A 20,902-nucleotide genomic window follows, 5' to 3' on the forward strand; every position below is an offset into this window, starting at 1 on the left:
ACATCTCACCCTTCCGGTGGCCTGCTCATGTCATCAGACCAATGGGGCTGAGCTTGTCGAATGCAGGGTCACCTGTGCTGGGCTATTCCAACATCTGGGCTGTGTGAACTTGCTCATCTTCAGCATCTGTCTATGGAGGAGGCCGCCTGTAGCCTCCCACTGCAAGAGTAAACTGAGGCATGTGGATCAGTCGAAGTCCCCACATCACCACCTAGAAAGGATTGGTGTTGGAAGGCACCCAGACAGCTTTGTCACAAACACAGAGCTGAGGGCACCCGGCTTCACAGTGTGTAGAGCGTGCTGGCTGGGAGCAGTCTGCAAAGCTAGGCCCTGTGAAATCTCGAGGGCCTAGGGGATGGGCAGACTCTTGAAGGACCCTCGAAGGACCCATACTAATGTAAGGGGCTCAGAAGGGAAGGGCTGTCCCCCATCCTCAGAAGTACAAGAGTTTCTCCCAGTTTACATCCTGAATACCTGTTTATGGAAATCAATAGCTAAACTGGAACACAGTGGCACACACCTGTAATCCCAATACTCAGGAGGCTGAAGCAGGAGGATTATCAAGAGTTCCAGGTCAACTAGGGATCCATAGTGAGACCAAAAAGCCAAACCAACCAACCAACCAAACAACAACAACAACACACACAAAAAAAAAAAACCAAAATAAAATAAGTAGCAAATCCCCAAACTACCTGAGGCAGCATTTCATAGCTGTGTAGTACTCTGGGGTACCTGTCACCCCATCTGGCTCATGCAGGGCTCTTCCCTAGCTGCAACTGTCTGACTGTCAGTACCAGAGCTGGTCCAGATTTGCCGATCCATTCCCTGTGGGGACTGAGCTGTTCTTTTTTCTGTATTTCTGCTTCTGTTTGGAAGGCCTGTTGCTGAGTGTCAGTGATGTAGGTCAGTAGGTAGAAGGGTCCAGAACCACTGATACATGACCGTTGGCCTTTGAAGAGGGCTGGGTTTTCAGGTTCTCCCTCTGCAGTGTGGCAACGTGAGGAGGTGGGGGCGTTTGTGAAACTGGGACCAGCGCCATCTTGCTGAAAGCGGGAACGAGATGTCCCAGAGACAGCTGGAAGTGGCTGCAGCTGCTGGGTGAGAGGTGACAGGCTGGGCACACAAGGAAGGAGTCAGGAGCTGGAGGAAGGGGATGGGGAGATGCCTGAGTAAATGCGCCAAAGGCTGGTGGCAGGGGCTTCCACCTGGGCATGAGGGAGTCCAGTGAAGTTAATGTTGCTGTAGGTGAGATCAGGGTTCGGATTAAGACATTTGGAGGTGACAGATGAGGGGTGGGTGGGTATTAGAAGCATTCATAAGATGAGTAGCATATTCATTGGGTAAGGTGACCATTTTTTCCATCATGGTGGACTTAGTTGCTTTTTAGGGCCTTTATTCCCCCAACCCTCTATAAAATGTCTGATGAATAGTTCACAGCCATATGCAGATGTTAGAATGAAGTCAAGGGCTGGGCCTGGTGGTGCACACCGTTAATCCCAGCATTTGGGGATCTTTGTGAGTTCAAGGCCAGCCTGCTCTACAAAGAGCATTCCAGAACAGCCGGGGATGTTATATAGAGAAACCCTGTCTGGAAAAACAAAACAAAACAAAATGAAGTTTGAGGTTCCTTGACTAGTGCACAGGTGTGGGAGAATGCCTTGTGTCTCAGTTTCTTTACTTTAAAAAAAAATATTTTATATACCTGGGTGTCTCTTCTGCATGTATGTCTGTTGTGGGAGCCCAGCTGGGGGACTGGCTCCCACATTTAATGACAGGGTACTCTTGAGGAGAGAGGGATAAGCGATATTAGACAGAATGATAGAGGGGAGAGAAACATTAATACAGGATAGCCTCGGGAGGGCCTGGATCATTATCCACTGACCCCTCCTGTATCCTCGAAAGGCCTTTTATAGGAACGCCAAGGGGTGGAGCCAAAGACCTCCCCCTAGCACAGCCAAGTGCAGACCCTTCCAATCACCTGGTAACCACACATGTGGTCAAGCAATCTTCTAATGCCGTCCCGCTGGGCAAAGTAAGCTCAGCCTCACTAGGAAACCGTTGTGGGCCCTCCCCAGTCCGTGCAACACGTACATGCCTAGTATTCTTGGAGGCCAGAAGAGGGTGTTGGACTCCCTGGAACTGGAGTCACGTATGGTTTTGTGAACCACCCTGTGGGTGCTGGAGACAAAACCCAGGTCCCCTGCAAGAACATCCGTGTCTTGACCCCCTGAGCCATCTCTCCACCCTCCAATCCCATGCCTCAGTTTCCGATACCGTGGGAACAGCCTAGCTGCAGCTTCCAGCATGTTCAGTCAAAGGAGCCTCAGGAGATGGCCACCAAGATCAGCTCCAGTTTTCCTTGGTGACCTTATAGCTAACTCCTTGCGTTCTTGGACTCAGGTCCTTTACAGACACCTACTGTGCACCAGGCTCTGTGTGGGACCCTGGACATGTGGGGGAGCACTGAGGCCCCGGGACAGTGTCTGCCCTACAGGAGTCTCCACTGTCGGTAGAGGGACTGTTTTGTGCACACATGTTTTGCTTGCTTGCCTTGAGTGTAATTTCCTTACCTATCTTTCCCAGGATGTCCTGGGAGCCACGGCAGCCATGGTCCACCCAGGATTTCCCCCATGGATGGATGGACGATGGCTGTTGACACATGGCACCTCAGGGGCATGGTGTGTGGAAAGCCGTGGTTCAGTGGCCTAACCCACATGGAGGGGATCTGGAGCCCAGAGTGTCAGGGAGCTGACCATGGTCAGTGTCATAGACCCTACCATAGACTTTCCTGTTTTTTTTTTCTACTCCCAAAGCTCCCTAGATGAACATACAGAGAAGCTGGGAGCACAGTGAGCCCTTTGAGACAAGCATGGGAATGTTCAGCCTCTGCTCTTATGATTAGGAATTTGGGGTAGCCTCATGTCGCCTGCCACATGTTATTGGGAAAATGGAGGTCCTCTTTCAGGGTTCTGAGACTCATTCAAAGACTATCAGAGTGCTCAAAAGGAATCATGAGGAGAATTTTACTAGAATTTAAAAGTAAAACCCCAGGGCAGGCAAGCTGTAAATCTCAGTGGCTGCCTGGAGGAGGAAGACAAAGAGAAAAGCCACGTGCTTGTGAGTTAGGCACGGAGCTGTGGTAAGTAGCTCTGTGGCAAAAGGGAAGTGACTTCGGAGAAAGCGTGAAAAAGCCCAAAATACCAGAGAAAGTATAGTTACACTCTGCGCCCAAAAGAAAGAGAAAGAAAGAAGAAAAGGAAATAATCGAACCCCACAGAACCTCATGGTGGCTTCCTAGGTAGCACACAAAAACAAGGATTCTGGGAAGGGAGATATATTTTATCATTAAAGGAATAATTATTCCTCCAATCTCTCCAGCATAGTGTTAGGTGAATCTGCTTTCCAGGGATGGGAGATGGAATCCCTCAGGCAGGTGACTGACTGACCCAAATGGATTAACTCATATTTTGGGTAGCTTAGACTGTTAAGTCTCTAGCCAGGCCTGAGGTGGATTGCATTCTCCCCTAATGGGCCTTGGATGTCAGTTTAACACTCACGAACACTACAGCCCGTCTCCCGGGAACAAGGCGTGCGTCTGTGTTCATTGGAGACAGGTCTTGCTGTGCCAGCACAGGCTTGTCTGGCACTGGACATGGCCTTGGAGCACATGGCAGTCTTCCTGCTTCAGCCTCGCAAGGGTCAGGATTACAGGAGGGCTCCACCAGGCCGGCCTGAGAAAGTGCTCCTTACGTCACCACGTCACAGCACTCGGATGGAACCCACAGATGGACCATCGTCACCGCACCGTGGTGTGACCCCAGTTCAGATGTGCAGTCTCTGACCATCCCAATGGTGTCATTTCTAGCGCCTCCTCCATTAGATATGTAATGGAGATGCCGTCACCAAGGTTTGGTCAGCTGGGTGCAAACTGCACTTCCACTGAGGGTGTTTTTCATCTACGAGGGTCCGTCTGAGGTATCACCAGACCTGAGTGGAGGGCCATCTGGGCTGCACTCAGACACCGCCTCCCCTAGCTCTCTAGTCATTTGAATCTCCGTCCTTCATGATTTCAACACCGCCCTCTCCTTTCTCCCCCCTTCCTTTCCTTTCCCTTTCCTCATCTTCTCCATCATAACTTCCCTGCCCCATCCCACAGGGCTGGGGATTGAGCCCAGGCCTGTGCATCTCAGTCCTCCCACTCGCGCTACTCTCTACACACACACACACACACACACACACACACACACACACGCACGCACGCACGCACGCACGCACGCACGCACCACACACACACACACACGCACACGCGACACGTAAATGTCTAGGAAAAGCACCCTCCTGCTTTGTGTGTACACTGTCCTCTTCTTCCATGACTGTCTCATCATGTACTAAACTCGGGGTTGGGGATTTAGCTCAGTGGTAGAGCGCTTGCCTAGCAAGCACAAGGCCCTGGGTTCGATCCTCAGCTCTGGGAAATAAAAAGGAAAAGAAAAAAGAAAAACAAAACATGCACCACATACAACATGTACTAAACTCACCAAGTTTACTTCGTTCTGTCTGGCCCTGAAACTTTTTGTGGTAAGGTCAGGACCTGGCTTTACCTGAGTGGAGTCCCTCAGCCGGAAGGGACCCCTTCAGGCTGTTGGCAGACACCATCACCAGCGACTGACCGTGTACAGTGGCAAAGGTGTGTCCTTGACCTTTGCCCTCCAGCCTCACCGGATCCTCAGACTCTCACTGGATCTGGAAACACGCCCCCAGGTTCTCCTTGCCCTGAAGGGGAGTTCTGTGAGTCCTGAAGGTCTGCTGCCCGCTCCGGGCTGCTTTAGTAGGGATGGTGCAGGGAGACCCTGCCTAGCCCTGCTGCGGACCACCCGCCTGCTCTCAGCCCCTGGATACAGTTGAGGTCGCTTCCTTCTTCCATGTCCCCCGGACTCCTCAGAGCCGCGCCCTCTAGGACATTTCACCTGTGACTTATATTCTTTTTACATCACAGAGTGCTGTTTACATTTAAATTACATTTGTTTATCTGTGTGTGTGTGTGTGTGTGTGTGTGTGTGTGTAGGGGGATGGGTGGGTGGGTGCGTGTGGCATGTATGGAGGTCAGAGGACAACCAACAAAGCACTCTCCCTCTGTCGTTCGGATCGTGGGGGTGGAAACTCGGATGGTCGGGGCTGGCAACACTTTTCCAGGGTGAGCCACCTAGCTGGGGCTCAGAGCCTGTTTGGGGAAACGTTCGCACCAGGCAGCCTGCGGTGTGGTGCGATCTGTCCTTATTGGCTACTTCTAAGGTCCTCCGGTGCCCAGTGTGGGTCCCGCTGGGTTCCACTCGTCCCATTTCTGTACTTGGGTCCTCTTTGCTCACCACCCCGCACTCTGCTGCTGCCTTCCTCTTCTTGACATCCTGGTGTATGCTTCATCCCCCCCAACCCCGCTCTGCCACCCCCCCCATGCGCCCATTGGCATGCCTGGCCTGATTTCCATGTCATGACTTGGCTGTGTAAGCCCCTCACCTCACTTGTTCGGACATGTGCACTTGTGAGCCTGGTTCCTGCTAGGCGACTTCTTGGTGACGGCAGTGAGGGGAGTTGGCGCATCTGGAGACATTGGCGCATCTGGAGGCATTGTTCTATGACACCCTTTCCCTGCTGATCCCAGATCCCAGGCCTGCAGCCTCCCACGTCTCTTGCTGGCCCCTGACCCCTGGCCTCACAGGTTAGGCCCTGCGGGTCAGGCTTGGCCCTTGCTGATTGTGCCTCCATTTCGACTTTCGAAATGCAGACACCCTGAGGTTAAGCTACTGCAATCTGGAGCAGGGTGGGCGTGCGGGCCTGGCCAGGGTGCTTGTAGCTTGTAATGATTCTGGGCGCAGCTGTGCACACCTGGAGAGGGTGGCTGTGCCAGCCCCTCACTTGCTAGAGCCACAACTGATTCGGCCTAGGGCGGGGCCACCCTGCTGCGCCTCCCCAGAGCTCCATCCCCATCCCTGTCTGGCCCCAGTCCGTTGGCACCGAGCGAGCGGTCCTTCCAGCTCCTGCGCTACATCCAGGCTGCGGTGTCTGCAGCTGGGGTTCCAAGAGCCCCACTATGCACTTCCTGGAGGCAGAGGGCGGCTGGAGCTTGTCCTTCGCAGGCTCCGGTTTCTTGGGCCTCTACCACGTGGGCGCCACCCAGTGTCTGCACCAGCGCGCACCGCGCATCCTCCAGGGCGCCCGTTGCTTCTATGGCTCCTCCGCAGGCGCGCTCAACGCCATGACTATCGTCTGCGGCATGTCGACAGGTGCTTGGGGGAGGTCTCGAGGTCCAGGGACCCCTCAGGGAGCTGAACCTAGCGACATGCCCTCCCCCAACCCCAGGGCTTTACACCCAGCCTCTGAATCTGAGGACTGTGGTCACTTCTATCTCTAAAGATGGGGTCCTGGCTTCAGATTTAAGATACTATCCCTAAGGTCACTAATATCCAGGACGGGAAATTTTATGTTCTGACTCCCAGGCATCCCTGAGGAAGGTAGGCTTTTGGCGGGTGTGGGCGGCCTTCGGTGGTTCCAGGTAGCTGAGACCTTAGCCCTCACCACCCTGCAGACTACAGCTGCTCCAATCTCTTGGGCATGGTGAAGCAAGTGGAGCGTCTGAGCCTGGGCATCTTCCACCCGGCCTATGGCCCCATTGAGCACATCAGGAAACAGCTGCAGGACACCCTACCAGACAATTGCCACATCCTGGCCTCCCAGAGGCTGGGCATCTCCATGACCCGATGGCCTGATGGGAAGAACCGAATAGTGACTGATTTTGCTACTAGGGATGAGCTCATCCAGGTGAGTTGATGCTGGGTTATGACCCGAGGCCCATCAAATAATGGAGTGAGCCCAGGGGTTTCTGTGGGTGACCATCTGTGCGTGCGTGCGTGCGTGCGTGTGTGTGTGTGTGTGTGTGTGTGTGCGCGTGCATGCGTGTGCACGCGCGCGCGTGTGTGCATGTGTGTGTGTGCGCGTGTGCGTGCGTGAGTGTGTGTGTGTATGTGTGTGTGTTGGGGGATGCAGCAGGAGCTAGACTATATCCAGGACTGGTCTGAGTCCAAGGCTCTCTAGGAGATGGATTGGAGAGGAACCTGAGGTGTCCCTGGGGCAGGCTCAGGGGCGGTCAGCTTCCATAGTCAGGTCATCTAGGGTTGCTCATTCCAGAGGTGTCCTCCCCGCCCCACCCACCCCCATCTTCCAAATGCTTTCTGGTTGCCAGAGCACACATTTACCGAGCATCTATCATGTGTGGGCACTGTTGTACGCTGCGATATTTGTCAGGGAGGGGCCACAGATGAGAACCCTTGCCTTCTCCACACTTGTATCCAATAAGCCCACCTCATAGGAAGGGGTTAGGAAAGAGCCTATGTGAAACTCAATCAAGAGACCACCAAGGCAGGGAAGGAATGGAGTCTGTTCTGACCTGACAGGCGCTGGCTTCAGGGATCAGGAAAGCTGAGCAGGGCCATAGGGAAAAAGCTCTGAAGGGAGATGGGTCTCCATGCTGGGAGGACCTCAGTCCAGTGTGAAGAGTCCTGGCGTCCTTCAGTGCAGCTCTGCCCATCCTTCCTATATTGGTCTCTGTCTGCCCCTGAGGTCCACATATACCCAGCCTCATCTTGGTGCCCTGTACCGGACACTGGGACAATCTGAACCAGCAGCTGTTGGAACGCAGGTGCGTGGTTCTCAGTGTGCCTGAGGGGTGTCACTTGCTGTGGGCTGATGCCCAGGGAGGGACTTCAGACCCTGTCCCGCTGTGCTCCCCTGGACAGTACATTCAAGGTACTCACTGAATCTCAGCTGTCATCAACTGCATCCATCTGTGGGAAGGATGGGCTCCCTCATATTCCAAACCCTCAGAACCGGGACTGCGTCTGCTTCTCTGAGAGAAAGTCGGAGGAATGAAGGTCTTTGGGGTTGTCAGGTGAGGGGCTGTGTTCCGTGAACTTGGAGCCCTGGGTTTGCAGTATTTGCACGGTCCCACCCTGCCCCGCCCCCCAGCATAATTGACCATGCTGGAACCATCCTCGCCTGCCACACTCTGCATGCTGCTGGCATCTAGCAGGTGACACAAGGGATAATGCTAAGCATCCTATGACACAGGACAGCGCGCACAGCCCCGTTACAGCGAGACCAGCACCGGGGGTTCACTGGAATAATCTATAAACGAAGCATCCTCTCCACCCCCACCCCCTGCCCCAGCAGGTCTTGTCAGGGCTTTTATTGGGAGATGATATCTCTTGTGGGGAGGGAGAGCCTGGCAGTCCTCCTCAGAGGGGCATCTGTTTGGATCAACTCTGAGAACATTCTTTGGGAGATACACAGAGGTTATTGGTGGCACCTTCCTGCCAGACCCAGGGTTGGTACTGGTGCCTTAGTTTATATATTAGGGGACACCCCACCTATATTCTCCAGGCAACTGAAGTGCTCTCTGCAGAGAGAGGAAGGTGATGTCAAAGAGGCCTGTGTTCCTCTGTTCTTCATTTGAGCACACAGCTATGTGCACGAGAGCGGGTGTGGAACACCGAGTGAGGATGATGGTTTGTCTTCCAGGCCCTGATCTGTTCCTTGTATTTCCCTTTGTATTGTGGGACAATCCCTCCAGCCTTCAGAGGAGAGGTGAGCGTGTTCGGGAAGGGCCCCTGTGTGCATTCCACTCTGAGCTCCAGGCAGCTGGAACAAGAGTTTGTCCAGAGGTGGAGTTAAAAGCAAGGACACCACCTCCCTCCCGTGAGCACCTACCATGTGCCAAGCTTCTCCTAAAGAGGCTCAGCACCTAGGCTGGAGGGGGATATGGACACCAGCCAGTGATGAGGGTGGGAGGAAGATGGTGTGGCCCACTGCCTCTCTGCCTCGCAGCGCTACATCGATGGAGCTCTGAGCAACAACCTGCCCTTCTTCGATTCCCCCACCACCATCACCATCTCTCCCTTCCACGGAACGGCGGACATTTGTCCCCAGAGCAATTCAGGCAGTCTGTATGAGCTAACCGCCTTCAATGCCAGTTTCCAGATCTCTACCAAGAACTTCTTTCAGGGGTTCATATCCCTGATCCCCCCCAAGCCTGAGGTAGGTCACCCTGCATAGTCCTTGCCCATGACCTCTCCCCTCAGCTTCAGTTTCACACAAGCCCTGGAGCAGAAACCTGAGCTCAGGTGGGCTCTGCCTCTTCTGCCTCTTCCTGGGTGAGGGCTAGAGGCCAGCTGTGGTCTGTACTCTATGAAGAGAGGTGGTTAGTTCCATTTCTTTTTCTAGATTTACTATTTCTATTTATGTGCGTGTGTGAGTGCGTGCGTGTGTGTGTGTGTGTGTGTGTGTGTGTGTGTGTGTGTGTGTGTGAATGCAGTACCCACAGAGGCCAGAAGAAGACACTGGACCCATGGAACTGGAGAACTGGAGTTACAGGCAGTTGTGAGCCACTCAGCGTGGATGCTGGGATTTGAACTCTTCTCCTCCTCAGGAACAGCCAGTGTTTTTAAATTGCTGAGCCCGTGTGCACGTGCGCACGCGCGTGCGCGCGCACACGCGCACACACACACACACACACACACACACACACACACACACACACACACGCAGAGCGAGATGACTCAGCAGATAAAGGCACCTGCCGGGCAAGCCTGGTGACTGAGTTTGATTCCAGGAACCAACCTCCGTAGGTGGAAGCTGAGAGATGACTCCATAGAGTTCCCCTCGGTACTCCACTTTCACTCCATGCCACATCTCCTATGAGGGAAGGGAAAGGGGCTGTCCTGGGCTTGTGGGGAGCCGGTGGAGACCCTAGTGGCCCTGACTCAGGCTCTGTCACTCTGTCTACTAGAGGGAGAGCGTCAGAGGGAGGCAGGTGCCTGGGCTCTAGGTAAGGAGTGAGCTGGCAGATGAGAGGGGACGTCGGGAGCAGATCTGTGCCGTGTGCGCACTCTGGGTCTCCCTGAGCTGTACTGGGTCTCTGGGGTTCCTGAGCTCCTGCAGGGGGTCACTGGGGCAGCAGGCTTGGCTGGGGATGTGCCCATCTGCTGACATGTCTTCAGCCCATGGCTTGTCACTGGAGAGGCCCAAGTTCTGTCCTCTTCTGCTCCGTGTGTCCCAGGTGGTGGCTGACTACTGCAGACAAGGTTATCTGGATGCTCTCAGGTTCCTGGAGAGACGGGGTAGGTGGCAGAGGGCAGTAATGGATGGTGTCAGGTGGGCTTCACCCCTCTGGTGTTTGAACCCTAGGACCTCAGTGCCTGCTCTGTGGGCGGCCAAACCACACTAGGGAGACTGAAAGGAGTCTTCTGGGTCCCGTTCTGGACCCTCCAAAGACCGAGGCAGGGTGATAGAGATGGGCTGTGGATGGCAGAGGCTCTTTTTTTGCAATGAAATGGGGCAGAGAAAGATTTCATCTTGGACTGGGATGGAGAGAGCAAGCAGGGAGAGCTTCCTGGAGGCGACAGCTGAGCTGGGTTGGGACAAGCTGTAGAATGCCTGGTTGTGATGGGAAGACAGAGGCAGATGATGGAGGAGAGCTATACTCCCAGGGGTTGTCAGCTGGCAGGAGGTGCATGGCCCCTAGGGCTGGAAAGCTGTCACCCTGCAAGACAAGGTTGAAAGATGAACCCAGAGTATGGGTTCCAGAGCCACCCTCGATCCCTGCACTCCACCCCAACCTACAGCACCTCGTTCCAGGCCAGAGCTGGAGAATACTGCACTTAACTCTCACTGCGGCAGCCCTAAAGTTTCCCTTACAGAGGGAAACTGAGGCAGAGGGGCCGAGGCTCACAGGGCTGGCAGGTGAGAGCAGGACATCATTTGAGACAGAGCTATGCCTCTGGGGCTCTATAGAGCAGGCTAGAGAGCAGGGCAGGACCCCACTGGGGTCCATCCTGCAGCCCGAGTCCTGGAGGTGGTTCGAGCACCGAGACGTGTGCCTGGTTAGACACCATTTCTCCTGGAGGCTGCCTCTGCACCAACGATCAGACCTTCTCCCTCTCACTCCAGGACTCACCAAGAGCCAGTGCTGTGGTCACTGGTATCGAAGGAGCCTCCAGCCCTCATGGAGGGGCCCAGGAGTGCTGACTACGACCAGGGCCAGAAGCTTACCCTGACTATCAGGTGGGACATCCCCAATGTGCTGGTCAAGGATGTGCCCGACTTCGAGCTGCTGTCGCCGGAGCTGGAGGCTGGTACTGCCCTTTCTCACACCACTCACCTGCCTGAATGCTCACATCTCCTAAGCCCCAACTAAACGTCAAGTGTGGCTGGGGCACACTTTTTCTGTACCCTTTACTCCTGATTACAACCTGGCACTATTTCACTGGTGGGGAAACTGAGGCTCTGAGAAGAGAAGGAACTCAGCTGGTCTTCCTGTCTGCCATTGGGGTATTGAGCCCAGATCTGAGTGCCTGGGAAAGCCAGGTCTGTGCCCAGGCCACAGTGAGGTACCTAGAGACAATCACAGGCACGTGTGGTACGTGACATCCCAGAGACACTTCAAACAGGGGCTGCCAGTCAGAGCCTGGGAGGATGAAAGTTTGGGCCGAGGACGTCACGTGTGCAAAGGCCCTGGGGCTGGAGAGGCTGAGCTGGTCAGTCTCTGGTGTTACAGCATAGTGATCAGGTGACACAGCAGACGTGAACTTGGGGTGGACTGGATAGGCGGGAGGAGAGAGCTGGTGTCTTGGTTACTTGTATGTTGCTGTGACAAAACACCATGACCAAGGCAACTTACAAAAGAGAGTGCTTAATTGGTCTTCCAGTTCCATGGTCCTGGTGTGAAACTTTCGAAATCTCAAGCTTACACCCCAGTGACACACCTCCTTCAACAAGGCCACGCCTCTCATCCTTCCCAAACGGTTCCACCAAACAAGGAGCAAGTATTCAAATAGATGACCCTCTGCGGATCACTCTTATCCAAGCCACAGCTGGGGAGCCCTGGAGGTGCCGTGAAGCTAGTGGGGAGGGCAGAGGCCAAAGAGGTTGAGGTGATAGTGAGGGCCCAAGAAGAGACAATGGGGACACGTAGGAAGCAAGAGATAAAGACAGAACATTAACTTGTATCCCGAAGGATTTAATCTGCACTGAGCCCTAGGTCCAGCTTCTGAATCTGGAATCAGTGGGGTGTGGCTATCGCCCCTGTACACAGCAGCTGGCTGTGTAGGGACTGGGAGAGTAATTCTAATGCTTAGACACCCTGGGTTCCCACTCACTGCCTTTAAGAATATTCTGCTGGGGACCCATTTCCTGTGACTAGGGGACAGAAGGAGTTGGGTGTCGTCCCCTTGGCTGCACGCCTCAGACCTTGTTGCTCAAACCCAAGCTGCAGTCTGAGCTCCCAGCAGTCTGGAGTGGCCTCCTGCCTCTTGTCCGGACCAGTCCCTCCCACCCTGCTTAGCCTGGCGAACAAGGGGGTTGGAGCTGGCCACATGGATGCCGTGCTCACAGCTGCTCTGACGCTGTTACTGTGAGAAAGGCCTAGGGATAGTTGTTTATCCAAGGCACCACGACAGACTTCTGGTAGGAAGAGAGGAGGGTAGAGCTCAGGACAGGAGCCTGGCAGGCCTTAAGGCTGGCTTGACTCTGCTTCTTCCTGAAGGAGGCTCTCACTAGGCACTCTGAACCTTCCTTTCCTCCTCTCTGTGTGTGTGTGTGTGTGTGTGGGGGGGGTCTCAGTGGGTTGAGAGGGTGTATACATGGCGACCCCTGCTGGCGGCAATGGCTCCATCAGTGTGGAGATGCCGAGGGTGGATACTGTCTGCATCTCTTGGGACCCTAGTGCTTGGTGGTTCCAGGGTGACCCCAGGCTGGCTGGGGGAGGCAGCTCGACAGCCTGAGGGTACCAAGGGGCTGTGGGCCTCTCCTTGTCTTGCAGCACTGAGAAAGGCTTGCCAGAGAGACTTCTGGGCTCGATTCCAGTGCTCCGTGCCAGGGAGGGCACTGACCTACCTGCTACTGCCCTGCACGCTGCCTTTTGAGTATGTCTACTTCCGGAGCCAGGAGGTGAGGTGACCTGGGCCGAGGGCTGGTGAGGGTGGCTGGAGACAGAGCTGGCAGGCACCTGCCTTCCCCACACTACCTGCCGTGGGCTGGCCCACCGCAGGATAGGTTTTGCCAAAGAGGACTGACTGGTAGGGAGATGGTGTGGTTTGGCTACCCAGAATCTTGGCTAGTGCCTAGGCTGTTTTCTGACCATCTGCCTTTGCTCCGTGGTCAGAGCCTCGGTGACTATGTGCTGCCCCTGACAAATCTCCCAGCTAGTCTGTCTCAGATTGGCTGTGTGGTCTAGGCCAGCTTTCTTGACCTCTCTGGGTCATGGCACATTTTCCAAAAACGAGGACCTAAGGAAGGAGGTCAGTCTGCCTGCAGCTGAGCCCCCCCCCCCCCCCCCCGTGCTGAGACTTCGGCCTTGGTCTGTTCACTTATCAGCTGCCGAGGGCTGACCAGGGGCCAGGTGTTAGCTTAGAGGCTGGAGAGGCAGGCTGCCCCCAACCTTGCTCCTGGCCTGGTGGAGGAGCACACAGCTCACGACCATCACACGTGCCCCTGTGCGTTTCAACTTCTAGGAGAGAGCCACACCAGCTCTGAGCTAGCCATACTCAGAACCGTTTGTCCAGAGAAGGCAGGCATCTGAGCGGCAGTCCTAAGGATGGGCTACATACAGTCCATCAGGCAAAGAGGAAGGCAAGGCCTTCCAGGTGGACAGGATATCGTGTGCAAAGGTCCTGGGGCAGAAGGGAGCCAGGCACATTCAAGGAAGCCAAGGGGAGGTGCGGCTGGAGTGAAAGCTGGTATCTGTACGAGATGGGGCTGGAGAGTGGCCGGGGACAGACACACGGGGTCTGCGGTCAGGTGAATGAGCTTCGTCTAGACAGAGAGAGGCGTTATAGGGAGATGGGAGTTTTTTTTCTTTGAGATAGGATCTTGCCATGTGATTCAGCGTGGTTCTGAACTCAAGGTTTCCTCGGCCTGGGACTCCAGCGCTGTGCTCCAACACCAGACCCGAGGGCGGTGTCTCTAAAATGGCTTTTCTTTAGAAAGTCTATGGTGGGGAGCCCCCAGGACTCTCGAGTTAGTGACGGGCCAGTACTGGTGGGAGAGACCTTCCTCCTGACACATTTCACCCCACGCAGAGCTGTTTACTGAAACTAGGAGCTGAAACGAAAATGTAGAAATCTCGCCATTTCTATAGCGTGAGCCTGCCGGAGTCAGCCCAGAACACACCATGTTCACCCTTGGTATTTCCTAAAAACCCACCCACAGGGAGGGCATTTAGAGCAGGAGAAGGCACTGGCCTCTGAAGGGAACATGGATGAATGATACGGGGCAGGAAGAAGGATGGATGGATGGAGATAGGGAGGGTAAGCGACTATAGGCAGGTGGTCCTCATTTGACAGGAAAGGAAAGCTGAGGCCCAGAGAGGTTTTTTTTCTGACTCTCCAGGCTGCATAGCAGAGTAGTGGCCAAGCTAGCATCACATGACACCCTCCCCTTTCTTCTCCAGGCTTCTCACTGGAACTCTGTGGCGGTTGACACCAAGGTCCACCCCTCCCCAAAGTTCAAAGTCCGCTTCTGGACATCCTGCCATCGACGTGACCCATAGGGCCATCCTGAGATCTTCTCACCCAGTTTAGGCACTGTCCCTTCCCCCTCTCTCCAGCTGTTTTCTGGAATGCAGGGACCACCCCTGCTCTGGGGCTATCCCCGGGCACCCTGGCAAGCTGACACTGTCCCTTTCACAGACTGCTGCTGTGGCTGCCTGACATGCCAGCTGACCTGTGCTGGATGCAGGGCCTCCTGAAGAGTACAGCCCGTGAGGTCTACTCCATGGCAAAGTCACAGCTGCTCAGGCTGGTCAGGTGAGGCTGGGGGAGAAGGCGGGAGTGTTTGTCAGGACGTAAGCATGCGGCCCACATTCACTACCCAGCACTCAGTACCCAGCACCCAATTCACGGAACTCAGAACCTAGCACCTACCACACAGCATCCATCGAGTGTCCGGCACCTAATATCTAGTGACCAGCATGCATCCCATGTCCTTCTGTCCATCCACCTGGGGAGACATGTCTGTGTGTTCATTGCTGCGTGTGCTACCCCGTGTCTGGGGTCTTTTAGCCAGTCACACTGCTCAGTCTAGGCATTCTGCTGGGGATCTTTATCGCAGCTCTGTGGTTGGTATAGATTCCCACCCGAAGCCTCAAGGCTGGCTCCATGTGGCCAGGGCCTGCTGGCCCATCTTCAAACTGCTTCCTTGCTGCAGGAGACCCAGTGACCCCATACTCCCCCCCCCCCCCCGTCCCGTCCCCGTCCCTGTCCTGCTGAGGGCCTGAGACCTTCCTCAGAGGGCTGGGGATGAAGTAGCCTGCCTCCTGTAAGGGCTGCCCCGTGTGGTGCACCTGATCTTCACCAAACGGCCAAGCCTTAGCTCACACATGCTTCCTGCTCCCTCTGCAGCCCACCTGTCACCAGCGCAGACTCTGGTCCCCGCCAGCTGGGGACAGCTGCTTCGGAGAACCGGGCCTTGAACCTCAGGCTTGCGAGCCGTGCAATGGGCTAGGGCCAACCAAATGTGTGACCCCCCCCCCCGAACCCTGTCCTTGCCTCATCCTGTGTGCTCATGCCTGCCCATGGCTGTGGCTCATCCCCCAGGAGCTCTGAGCCCCACTCCCAGCTCAGCGAGGTTGCTGGTTATTGGCAAAAACACCTGGCCTCTTGTCCATGCCAGGCCCTGTGCTTCTTGGGCAGGCAGGCTGTAACACGACTCTTAAAAGGTCCTATAAAAAAAAAAAAAAAAAAACAAAACAAAACAAAAAAAAAAAAACCCAGAGCCAGATAGTGTGGTGAAAGCTGAAAGATCAGAGAAGCAGAACAGGCCAGCCACAAGTTCTTACCTCTACCAAATCCTCAGTCAAGAAAGTGAGTTCCTGTTTCCTCGGGCCTTATATACCTTTCTATGCCCAGACATCACTTCCTTGGATTAAAGGAGTGTGTGCTCTCAAGCAAAGGCATGAGATCTCAAGTGCCGGGATTAAAGGTGTGTGCCACCACTGCCTGGCTCTGTTCCCAGCGTGGCCTAGAACTCACAGAGCTCCAGATGATCTCTGCCTCCCAAGAGATAGGATTAAAGGTGTGTGCTACCACTGCCTGACCTCTATGTCTAACTTAGTGGCTGACTTTGTTCTCTGATTCCCAGGCAAGCTCTATTGGGGTACACAATATATCACCACATTTCCCCCTTTTTTGTCTAAAATAAAAAAAGAAGGTTATAACTAATATAAGAAAAACTATATACAGTAAGTATAATAACTATATACAATATATAAGGCAATAAATATATCAACAATGTCTACTCCATTAACATTTGACAGAATCAGACAAAAAACTCTATTATTTATCCTATCTTGGTGAATCCAAAATGTTATACCTAAGTCACTTTCTATCCTAACTTGTATTACCAACCAAAAATATCTTTTGATGTCTTTCAATCTTATGCACTTTACACTTCTTCAGTTAGTAACAAGGAAAACTATAACTATTTAATCTTCAACTCCCTCAGAGACCTGAGAAGGAAATAATATTAACTGAGTAAGCAAGAAGTGCAAACAAGTGACTTCCAAAAAATGTGAGAAATGACAGAAACAGCTGGCTGCCTGGACAGTCACCTAAGATTTCTTTGCAGCATTGGGGCATCCATCTTTGGCCTAGAGGCCTAGCATATCTGACAGACTCATCATCTATGAAGCAGGATTTTCTTGCTTGTTTTTTGAAACAGGATTTCTCTGTGTAGCTTTGGAGCCTTTCCTGGAACTCACTCTGTAGCCCAGGCTGGCCTTGAACTCACAGAGATCTGCCTGCCTCTGCCTCCTGAGTGCTGGGATTAAAGGTGTGAACTACCACTGCCTGGCTGAAGCAAGATTTTCTAAAGGGCCTTCCTACCTTGTCTTGGCAAAGTTTGGCAGTCCTTTCTTTTGTGTCCTGCTTGTCCATTTTGGACAGCATACTGTTAGCAGTTGAGGCAAGGGCATGCTCTTGCCCAGTGGCTAACTTTTACCACAAAGAAAGTAAACTCCATAAGAAGTTTCTTCAATGCCCATCATCTTCTCTGAAGTAGATTGGTGCTGCCAGGAGCAGACATGTCTCATTATCATTTAAAAAAAAAAAAACTATATTATTGAAACATCTTAAATGCCATATTCTGTAGATCTCTGAAGTGTTTGAAGATGATCTGTTTATCTAAAATATATTTCTGTTTGACCTTGAAAACATACCTAATATGACTACAAGTTTGATTGTAATGACTATTAACTTGTACTTCTTATATCCTAATTAGTTGGTAATAATAATTTTCAATGCAATTTGCATTACATTGTTAAATAAGCTGTATAGGTATAATATCTTGAACAAGATTAGAAATATATGTACAGTATTTTCTAACAAAGTCAATCTCATATTTGTATCAATATACATAATTTGTATATAAATCATATTAAATTTAAAATCCAAGTCCAACGTCTTGGTAAATATTTAAAACTAGTAGTTGCCTTTTTTAAAAGTAGATTCAATATCTACCTTTTACCTTATCATATCTATACCCTCTTTTTTTTTCAAACAAGAACCCTGAATCTTAATTTTCTTTGTTTAGCTTTTTTTTTTTTTTTTGGTGGGGCATATCTAGAACTTTGGAACTTGCATACAGTGCACTTCCTGTTTACTTAGGTAACATTATATCCTTCTCTGGTCTTTGATGTAGTTGAAAACCAGATAGTTGTAATTTTTCTTGGTTATGATAAAAGATAAATTAGATATGAAACTTTAGACTTACAAATATAGGATAGATAATAGAATATTTTCTTTGATTTTTGCCAAATAAAAATAGACCAGATATTGTAACTGTAATTCTTGCTTGACTATTGTTCTATTATATGTAATTTTACTATGTAAAGTTAAAACCTTCCTTTTTGATTAGACAGAAAAGGGGAAGTGCTCTGGGATGTCTTCCTGTATGCTGTGAATATGTGTTGCTATGATTGGTTAATAAAGAAGTTGCTCTGGCCTATGGCGAGTCAAGTTATAGCCAGGCAGGAAATCCAAGAGAGGTAGAGGAAGAAGAGAGGCGGAGGCAGAGGAGATGCCAGCCTGCCGCCTAAGGAGCAACATGCCAGCCGACCACCATGACCACGTGGCAATACATAGGTTAATAGAAATGGGTTCATTTAAGATAATAGAGCTAGCTAGCAAGAAACTTCAGCCATTGGCCATACAGTTTGTAATTAACATAAGCCTCTGAGTGATTATTTTATAAGCGCTGCGGGACTGCGGGGCTGGGTGGGACCAGAGAAACTTCCAGCTACAGCAAGTGGCTTCCTGGAGGGGGATGTAATCCCAGGGCCTCTTCAGGTTGCTCTGTGCCCAGGCCACTGCCCTCTTCCTGCCCATTTTGTTAGGGAGAAAAGACAGAATAAGCTAAGACACATCTCACTACTGGATCTCCATGTGGGGGACACAGAAGGCACGGATGTCCAGCAGAGGTGTGTTCTACACGGTGCGGAGAACACTAGGCAGGACTGCAGCCGGTGCCCTAAGGTCTAGATCATGGTAGACTGCCCTGACAGGGCTCCCCCACCTCCTTTCTCTGGTCTGCACTTAGCGGAAGAGTTGACCCGTGTGGCAAGTGCAGATGGAAGGTGGCCAGCTGGGGATGCATTTTGGGGGGAATCCTGATCATAGATGCTTCTGTTGTGGATGGAGCCCACTGCCATGATAGCCTGCTTCCTTGGGAAGGTTTCTAGGTACCACATTTCCTCTGGCCTCTCCTTGGGGTCTCTGTTTTCCCTGTCCCTGAAGAACCTACACTATGCCCCTGGCCAGACTGTAGGGGTCACTCAGCCTGAGTGGAGATGGGTCTGTAGAGAAATGGAGGTGCCATCAAGAGAAGAGATTAGGTAATAAATAGTGGACGGAAGAGATGATGTGTTACTCATTCATTAATTCATTGATTTTTTACATACATTGATCATTCATCTATCATGCATGTATTCACCATTATTCATTCATTCATTCATTCATTTGGCTCTCAGATGGAACACAGATGGGAAATGATGCCATGGGCCCTCCCAAGGGTGCTCAGAAGAGAACATGTTGAGGGAGGATGTGAAGCCAAGTGGAGAGCCACACTGACCAAGCTGTCAGGAGGCTGCTCCAAGAAGGCTGCTGTTGAGCTGAGATCTGACAAGAGGCCAGGACTTCTACAAGGCCCTGAAGGGAGCAGCAGGTGCAGAGGCCTGGCAAAGAGAATGAAGCCCTTGTCACAGCTGTGGGAGGAGCATGGAGGGCATGTTGGGAGTCACAGGCAGGTGGTGGCAAGGCTGTATCACCAAGGTGTTTGAAGATCTCTTTATTTTTATTATGTGTGTCTGTGTGAATCTATGTGCACCACTTGTATGCAGGTGCCCACAGAGGCCAGACGATGGCATCCAATCCCCAGAACTAGAATTATAAGTGGTTGTGAGACCCCTGGTGTGGACGATGGGAATTGAACTTGGGTCCTCTGCAGGAGCAGCAAGCCTTCTCTCTACCCCAATTGCCAAGGAGTCTGGATTAGGACAGGGGATAAAGTAATGAATAAAGACCTGGTGCAGCGCTGACGGGGCAGAGGCAGGGGGATTCTAAAGTTCCAGGGTATCCTGGGCTATACAATGAAAACATCTAAAATAAATTAAAAAAAAAAAAAAAAAAGAGTCCCAACTTTCCTGAAACTTCAAGAGGTGCGAGCCAGGGACAGGGCAGGGCTGAGGGGACCAGGAGGGCAGACGGCTTGAGCATGAGGTCCTCCACCCGCTGGCAGTCCCAGGGCTGAGCCAGCCTCACCTACTTGCTGGTTCTCGTGTCTCCCAGACACAGACTTCATCCTTTACATCAGGGAGGGGCTGTCCCTTCTGGGGTTAGGTGGTCCCAGGAGGCCATTCTCTGTCTCTACCGAGCTGGGGTCACTGCCATGCCCCCTACTCTCAGACGCCAGTGTGAGGTCTCTTCACCTTGACCAACTGGGGTTCTGGGGCAGGGGCCTTGAATCTCAGGACACCCCTGAGAACATGCTCACCCCTGTCCTTTGTATCTCGTCATGGACACAGTCTCCATGCCAAAGGCTGCTCAGCCTTCCCATGCCACCCCCTTCCATGTCAGCTCGTCACTCCAGGGGATCTGCTGGGACGACAGAACCGCTGGGTGTACTACCGGACCCGGTGTAGGTGGCGTTGGGGATGGAACTCAGGGCCTTATTGATACTGGGCAAGCATTCTAACAACTGGGCTGCATGTGTGTGTGTGTGTGTGTGTGTGTGTGTGTGTGTAGGTGCAGAGGTCACAGGAAGACTTTGGGTGTCTTCTGTCACCCTTTTTCTTGTTGCCTGAGACAGAATCTCTCACTGAAGTGGAAACTCATCCTTTTGGCTGAACTGATCAGTTAGCATGCTCTTGGGACCTATCTTGACTCTCAATGCTGGGATTACAGGCATGTGCAGCCACAATCAAGCAGTTTTTTTTTTTTTTAAAGATTTATTTATTATGTATACAGAGGAGGGCGCCAGATCTCATTACAGATGGTTGTGAGCCACCATGTGGTTGCTGGGAATTGAACTCAGGACCTCTGGAAGAGCAGTCAGTGCTCTTAACCTCTGAACCATCTCTCCAGCCCTCAAACTCATGTCTTAATCCTTGCACAGAAGGCACCTTATCCACTGAGCCATCCTCCCAGCCCCTCTTACTTCTTTTAAATGATGTCATTTGCTGTGGGATCACACACAGAAAACTAGTTCTTACGGTAAAACAGGTGTGCAGTTAAAAAACTCACTGTGTAGTTGAAGATGACCCCAGACTCCTGACTCTCCTTTTCTCCAGCTCCCAAATGCTGGG

At 52.3% G+C, this 20,902-nt stretch overlaps 1 protein-coding gene across 1 annotated transcript; it reads left to right on the forward strand.

The window, feature by feature from the left end:
- The first annotated feature begins 5,857 nt into the window (after positions 1-5,857).
- On the forward strand, positions 5,858-15,789 carry Pnpla5 (patatin like phospholipase domain containing 5). The gene is made up of 9 exons (XM_028856753.2): positions 5,858-6,281; positions 6,584-6,816; positions 8,572-8,637; positions 8,878-9,087; positions 10,109-10,173; positions 10,999-11,183; positions 12,869-13,001; positions 14,736-14,852; positions 15,447-15,789. Exons 1-9 carry the CDS (start codon positions 6,089-6,091, stop codon positions 15,547-15,549), a joined length of 1,305 nt encoding a protein of 434 aa, XP_028712586.1. The 5' UTR covers positions 5,858-6,088; the 3' UTR covers positions 15,550-15,789.
- Positions 15,790-20,902: the final 5,113 nt, after the last annotated feature.

Source organism: Peromyscus leucopus, chromosome 20 (genome assembly GCF_004664715.2).
Source record: "Peromyscus leucopus breed LL Stock chromosome 20, UCI_PerLeu_2.1, whole genome shotgun sequence".
In the NCBI taxonomy this organism is placed as follows: domain Eukaryota; kingdom Metazoa; phylum Chordata; class Mammalia; order Rodentia; family Cricetidae; genus Peromyscus; species Peromyscus leucopus.

Excerpts from the sequence above, each read along its gene's own strand:
- Pnpla5 (XM_028856753.2), top strand. The coding sequence starts at position 6,089 with ATGCACTTCCTGGAGGCAGAGGGCGGCTGGAGCTTGTCCTTCGCAGGC. Across the intron at positions 6,282-6,583 it reads CGTCTGCGGCATGTCGACAG|ACTACAGCTGCTCCAATCTC; the intron begins GTGCTTGGGGGA and ends ACCACCCTGCAG. Across the intron at positions 10,174-10,998 it reads TTCCTGGAGAGACGGGGTAG|GACTCACCAAGAGCCAGTGC; the intron begins GTGGCAGAGGGC and ends CTCTCACTCCAG.